We start from the raw sequence: 7,563 nt of genomic DNA, 5'->3' as shown, positions 1-7,563 counted from the left end.
TGTCATGGGAGTCCAATATCCCTGCGTGTAGCTCTGGACCTGCCAAGAGGCTTGCAGTTTATCAGCCTTTTAGTGTTATTACTTCAAACGGGCGGTTTCTGTAGGACAATTCTTGTACTCTTTTTTTGATGCTTTGGAGCCTTACAATGTCAACTGGTATAGTACATATATCTTCTCGAAAAAACTTAAAATTGATTATGATACTCGAATACCATTTTTTTATTCAGTAATTATGCAAACTTAAAAAACAACAACATGACTCCACCAAACTCAAATAATACAGAAAATATACAAAACTGCCCAATCAAATATACTGTGTTACAACTCGCGTTATAGTCACTTCCGCAGTAGATAATAATAGCTTAGCTTATAGAAGATATGGCAAATAATATAAAAAAAACCTCACGCTGATTACTCTTAAGTCCAGTAAAAACGCAGTAAAGCCAACTTCTGACACAAGAGAGCAAATTCTGTTAAGTGAAAACGGCAGGAGACGTATCTATGCAAAGTTCTTGTAAGTCTGATTAAAGTAGAATTTTTTTGAAAATTCCGAATAAAATGTTTCGAAAGAATTTTTAGTTATTTTGGATAGCTCTTTAAAAATGAATTTTAACAGCAACTGTTTACAAATGAAGCTTTTACTTATCTTAAAACGTAATTTTGCCAGCCAGAAAAATAAGCTTTTGGCCTAGTACCAGAAACAGAAATGAACCAAATATTCGCCCACATGTCTCTTTGCGTCGTAAGAGCAACGCAAAATTCGACTGAAGCCACTCTAAATTTTACTCACACGAAAACGCGTTACATGGGACGAACGAAGCGAATATCGACTTAAGCGAACCAAATATTCACAAACATGAAGAAATTTTGTATCGTCTAAGAGCGACATGAAATTCTATAAAAGCAATCCTAAATTTTACTCACACGAAAACACGTTGCATCGGACGAACGACGCGAAACTCGACACAAGCAACCCGAATATTCACCCACACGAAGACGCTGCATCGGACGAGCGATGCGAAATTAAACAGAACCGAACCAAACGTTCCCCCACATGAAGATATTCTTTTCACTGCGCGACGAAAATTCCACTATTGTCAGAACTTGGCGCAATTTCATACAATTACACTCATTCTAGACATAGCAAAAAGAAGTGTTTTTATGTACTGAATATACTTTTTAATAAAGGCTGAAGTGATGCCGGAAGCAAAAATGAATGCATGTTACATTTAGGAATAATAAAAAGCAAACGAAAATTTCACAATTAGATGATCATTAGCCAAATATCATTAGCCATATCATGATCATTAGCCAAACAAAACAATTATTTCTGAAGAGGCTAGGTACGATTCGGTTCACTTGATAGCAATCAGGTATTGCATCCTTAGCTTCCTTTTACTGAATTCAACCGAAATTTTTTTACTGTGGCATGGGTCCTTTCAAATGTGGCAATGTGGCAACATAAAAACAGAAAATACCTGATTAAAATGTTACAGTAAAATCGACAAAAAGCTTGGGAACACAGTAAAGTTTTTACAATAAAAAAGTTCTATTTCACCAAAGTTGTTTGCTCATACAAATGAGCAATTAAGCTAACTAAAATTTCAGGCCTTGGTTTTGCCAATCAAACTGCTAAGATCTTACTTCTCATAAAAAAACAACAACAACAACACATAACTAAATGTTTTTTCCTGTTATCGAAGTCCCCACTGAGACAATTTCCTATTGATGGAAGGAATACTTGCTTAACTTCTTTTTTTAAAGTCCTTAATTATTTTTCGAAACTTTTTTGTGCTTCAGCATTCATACTTTAGAACTCAGTACTGGGTGAAAAAAAAGAAAGAAATCACAGGAAAAGTGTCTTAGATCAAAGAGGTCAGATCTTAACATTTTGATTTCCGAAAAAGAATCCTATTGATTGCCAACAAATGATTAATTAGTTAAACATCAATAAAAGCAACAGCGATAATTAAACTAAATTGCAAGTCTTAGAAACGAGGAGTTAACATTGTCATTTAATTGTACGGTCAACTTATCAATTGTCAATACTTGACGAAAGAGTTAGTAAGCGGGAAAAGACAGGAAAAAAGAAAAGAATCTTATTTAAAAAATATTAATAGACCAAAAATCACGATTCTTTAATCCTACATTACTGAAAAATTCGTTAAGTTGTCTTAGAAGTTCGTAAAACCCTAAATTTTAGAGAATCTCAGACAATTTAGATCTTCTGTGGATGGTAGACCATGGCATCAATTCGGGGAAGGGCGGTATGTGTCGCCCTAGATTTTTTTTTTACTCTCTCCTAAATTTTGAAAAATACCTTTTTTGGCAGTATCTTCATCCAAACAACAAATTTGCCCCACAAGATTTTCGAAAAATACCTCCCCCCTCAATGTTTTTGTGAACTGGCGCCACTGATGATAGAAGTACGAGATAGAGACAAGCCAAAAAAATAGTTGGCCTATTTATGGCCAACAAACAATTAACTAGTGAAATAACAATAAAAGTAACAGCAGTACTAAAGGGATTAACCATCATTTAATTGCAGGATCAGCTAACCAACCTTATCACATTTTCATGCCATTATTTTAAATTGAAGACCCTTGTGCAAGATATGGATGTATCAACTTTAAACGAGTCATTGGCTTTTGGTTTGAAGGGTGCTCATTTTAACACTTCAAACATCATTCTAGTCAAAACTATGGTTGATCCCATTCGCGGGTTTATATCGTGTTTTGGCATCTAGTAAAGACCTTATGTTTTTTTTCAGATGAGCTTGAATTCTCTTATTGAGACATACTTAATAAAAAAGAAAAAGAACGGTTTTGATAGAAAATTTGTATGGACTTGCCATTTTTTGCTAAAATATGGCAACTTCAAAAACTTGAGACAAACCTGAAAATGAGTTTCGACTTTTTCATGAACGATATCTATATCCTCTTTCCAGCCCTTGCGGAATAGGGGGTTAGAGTACATTTACAGGAAGAGTCTTTACATAATCTGAAGCCTGTGAAGACAGACTAAGTACTAAGGGACGATAATCTTAAATTATTCTCAATTTGGCAATGTGTTCTTGAGTAACATTAAGATGCAATAATATAAATAAACTACAAATTACCGTGGCACATAAACAAAACCCAACAAATGAAAACAAGACCCGATTTCACCTATATACTTATAGGCCTTAAGATAGGCCACATTTTTATGCCTATATACCAAGTTAAGGGCTAAAGAGTTCCAGAATGCTCATCTTTATGCCAAATAATACTTGTAACCGAATTCTATGCTCTAGAATAGTCATAATAGTCTGTTGAATTAGTCGTAAAGTCTTCCAGGAATAGTAGTTTACTGGATAGAATCTATTTTCAAAACTTAAGGCCTTTGATAAAGTATCGTTAATATATATTAATACCTTGGTATCAATTAGTAACGTGTCCACCAGTTGAAAATTCTGTGTTTTCATCAAGTTTTAAAGGGCTTGGGCTTAAATAGAATATTCATGAAATAATACATAAAGAGATGAAAGAAAAGAAGAAAGAAAAAAAAGAAAAAGAAACAAAGGAAAATAATTCAGTTTTGGGAACCAGAAGCAAATTGAAATTGAAACTAAGATCGTTGCTGCCCAGTATTTTAACAATGATGTTTCTTGTATCTTCGTGATACAGAAAAGTTTTTAAGTTTGTCCGTTCTTCGTCTCATCCTTTAGTCTTAATCTTCTGTACTTGTTAATTCCTTTGGCAAAAAAAATGACCAATCCATTTCTGGCATACAAGCTTTAGTCACACTTTATAGTTGCTGCTTCATCGCAATTTCATGGATTCTCATGAAAATTAATATGACGAACAAGAGAAATTGACATTAATATAATAGGGGAAAAGTGTTTATTTAACGAGATTACTAAACCATATTCTTGTTTTTGGCACGTCACTATTTTAGTGTCTGATCTTTATTTTAACTTCCTTTTATTGACTCATTTGGGATAATATTGGCAAGACAGAAAGCTGGATACCACGGTAACAATATAAAATAGAGAATTAGAATACCTTCACCACAAAAGAAAGTCTAAAGCCAAATCTCCTAGACTGCGATTCACACTTTAATTTGAAGATTTTTGTTCGCAGGATGTTTTCTAAAGTTCAATATAACAAGAATCTGACGTTTAAAGAGGCAATATTTGCCATTTTATTCTCACTACACTGGGTCAATATCACATTCAAAATACTACACTAATCCACTTTGACTACCGAATAGATCTTTCTGACAAACCAGAAACAGGCAAAGAATCCAATCGTTCCTAAAAAGAGAAAATAAACATAATTTTAAAATCAAGTCAGGTTGTTCCTAGTATCATTAGAATTACTTGATATTTTCCTAAATTTACAGGAGATGGAAAATAAGCTCTGTGAATCGACTCAATGAAGGTTCCTTTTTTTAGATACAACAAAAAACACAATCTGCCCAAACTATAAAGAACTCTGAGTAAAACTATTATTCAATATAGAAAAAAAATGCAATGTCATACATGAAGGTTGGAAAGAGTGGCATTTCTCCAGGGGGTCAGCGTGGTTCAAATAAGAAAACAACCTTTAATTTTTCCAGTGGGATCCCTTCCCTATCCCCAATGTGGGAGCATAGTGATATGCTATTTTCATTCAATCGGCCAGTAAAAAACTACACCCCCCCCCCCCTGAAAAGCCCCAAAACAATGAAAGTTGCAAAGGAAAAACACGAACCCTTGATATAAATAAAGATAGCAATTAGTGGACATAGCCTAAATTTTAAGATCACTGATTAATATGACGGGTGGTTGGGTGGTTGACGGGTGGTTGGATTAATATGACGGGTAAGGTGGGTGGTTGGGTGGGAAAAATTGCGATGCGAATAAAAGATGCGAATAATTGGCCCTGAAGTATTGTAGATACTTCAGGGAAATTATTCGCATCTTTCTGAATCTAAATCACTTAACTATTTTTCAGGAGGTTTTTAAGCTTTCCTTACATAAAAAGAGTTTACTAAGGATTTGATTCGCAACACATCAGCAAGGTGGTCTTTAGTGGCAGTACTTCGAAAACAGAACTTTGCAAAATATTCCTGCTTAGCCCAGGTCTACCAGGGAGAAACTAGGTAATTTATGAAAGACTTGCAAACCGACGACCAACTAGCGTATTTTAAGTGACTTGGGAGCAGTCTTGGGTAACTGGAACGGCTACCTATACAGCTCGGTTAGCAGTGAAGGAACCACATAAAACATGGGATTTGGACACCAAAGGGAAGGCCTGATGCAGGCGGTACACATTGTTCCAATCACTTAGTCCTGAAGGAGTTTTCTACTCTTAATGTACATTTAGTGGAGGAAAAATACGGTTTGACCTCGGGGAAATTGCAACAGAATTTTTTTTCACACCAAAATGTTCAGAAAAATCAGCTAAATCACACAAAAAAAAATCCCCCCGAATCCCCCTTGCACAATTACCCAAAATCCCCCTTGAAGAGGGAAAATAAGGGGGAAAATCAGAATTTATATTTGGACGTATTTTTGGGTTTAAGTGGTCGTTTTCTATCAAATCAAGCATGAAGAATCCGAATCCGACGTCAGAAATCATGTTTTCCGTACCCCAGTATCAATTTTCACCTTCACGAAACGGGGGGGGGGGTAAAGTACACAGATCATAATTTGCCGGATTCTTGCGGCTAAAGGATCATTTTATATCAAATAAAGTATCGTATTGCCAAACATGAGGTCAAACAGCATTTTTTTTACTATTTACCTCATTTCCGCCTCTAAAAGGCCTGTAATATGAGGGGTTGCTAAGTATAATATCTTGAAAAACCACTTCTTTAATCGAGATCAAAACTTCAGATCAATCGGTTATAAAAGAAAAACGTTTAGAACTCAGGTAAATTAATCACAAGAACATTTTGATTTTAAAGCACAACCTAAAGCTAATTCTTCTTCCTGCTCGTCTTCGTTATCGCCCTCATCCTGTGTTGCTGCACCGTTAGTGCCTAACGCCCCTTTACATTCCCCTCAAGCAAAGCTGCAGGGCAAACCGTTCCGACGGCAGCTGTATCTGAGCGACTCGCACCCGCTGGTGCACTGGCACCACACCATCTTCAGTAGGCTCTCCGGTGCTGGTGAAGCATCTGTCATAATGGGAAGATACATATTCCGTGACGAAGAGAGGCGCCAACCCCACTATTCGGGCTTTAGCGAATTTGACGTGTCTTGCCACTTCATTATTTGAAAATAGCACCTGCAAAAGGGATACTTTGCGACAGCCAAAGTTGGTTGAAGCCGCTCTACCTGAACAACAGCATTTGCACTTGCAACTCACATTGTGAATGCTCGCACCCGGACATCCTTCAGGGTCTTCTCATTGCTTTTCCCTTTGCATATGCGGAGCAAAGCTTTCTCTCCAGCTTCGACAATCTTCTGGTGGTTGGATCTTGGTGTCATGAAGATCTTACAAGCATCCTTAAAATCCCATCTTTGAGTGACAAGGAAACCTCTGCTGGTTTCCCTACGCCGTGAAGTCTAAATGTTGAATCGCAGCCAGACATTGTTTGGCAAACGAGTAGATTTTCTGCTGCTTCGGTTCCTAGTTTGTTCTTGATCCTTTTTATGTCGTGCGCTCATCCATTATTTCCATGTGTGTCTGTCTGTATAAAGATATCACATGCATCAAGCTTGGCATGGTACAGCAGAAGGACTAATAGGTCGGTATCATTCCCAATAAAAATGGTAAATGAAGTTTCAGCGCAAACTGACTGAAGTTTGTACAACTAAGACATCGGCATCATCCTGAGCATGTAGAACTTTGCATCCTGAGTTCGCCAGCCTCTCAGTAAGTAGGTCGATGAAGCGTTGTTTATTTTTGGGATTTCTCAGAAATTCCTCCTTTCTCTTGAAGATCTTCATGTTAGGAGAGAATTCAATCGTTGCACACGACAAACCTTTGGTTCTCTTCAGCTGTGTGCAATTTTTCGTCGTCGGTGTACCGCTGCCTCGCCGAAATGTCTTGTGACAAAATCTACGTAAGATCCTGCAACCTCAGAATATGTGGATACGGCAGTCCACGGGATTTTAGGGACTATCCAGCCACTGTCCAAAACTCTCTGGGAGGATGGCAGTGTCATTCGACCCTTAAGTCCCTCAGTTTTCATCGGTGCATTTGTTAGAGGCTTTGTCGGCTGTCCTCATCACCTCGAACGAACTAAAGAGCAATGGTGGAAAACAACAGAGCTCGAACGACAGAACCTCATTCAAGTCAGAACCACTGTTGCTAGCCACTGCAGCTAGGCGTTGAAAAATTAGAGCAGGGTCGACCAGTACCCTCTCGCTATTTATCACCACAGATGACTTCTCAGCCATAGTTACAGCTTTCTCCTTTCTCCTGAAAACATATTTGCTAATGTCTTTCGCTTCCATTTCCTTCAGAATCGCTTCTCCCACAGATTTGGCATCGTCTGCGTTTACAGATGATGAAGCGCAGACACCAGTAACCACGTTCAACAGCTATGATTCTTGCCTGAAGGGTTCTAGGGGCTCAATGTGTAGAACTA

The 7,563-nt window shown here is 37.4% G+C and overlaps 1 protein-coding gene across 1 annotated transcript in view; it reads right to left on the bottom strand.

The window, feature by feature from the left end:
• Positions 1–204: 204 nt before the first annotated feature.
• Positions 205–7,563, bottom strand: part of TM9SF2 (transmembrane 9 superfamily protein member 2) — a 105,173-nt gene continuing 97,814 nt past the window's right edge. Inside the window, exon 15 of the mRNA XM_089104254.1 lies at positions 205–4,294. Coding sequence (XP_088960380.1) covers positions 4,227–4,294 — 68 coding nt within the window. The 3' untranslated portion in view covers positions 205–4,226. The remainder of the gene's footprint in view (positions 4,295–7,563) is intronic.

This window comes from Artemia sp. Qi Xiang Cuo, chromosome 18 (assembly GCF_049724085.1).
Source record: "Artemia sp. Qi Xiang Cuo chromosome 18, ASM4972408v1, whole genome shotgun sequence".
NCBI classification, from domain to species: domain Eukaryota; kingdom Metazoa; phylum Arthropoda; class Branchiopoda; order Anostraca; family Artemiidae; genus Artemia; species Artemia sp. Qi Xiang Cuo.
The sequence above is the reverse complement of the archived record's forward strand: the minus strand, read 5'-3'. Positions and strand labels throughout refer to the sequence as shown.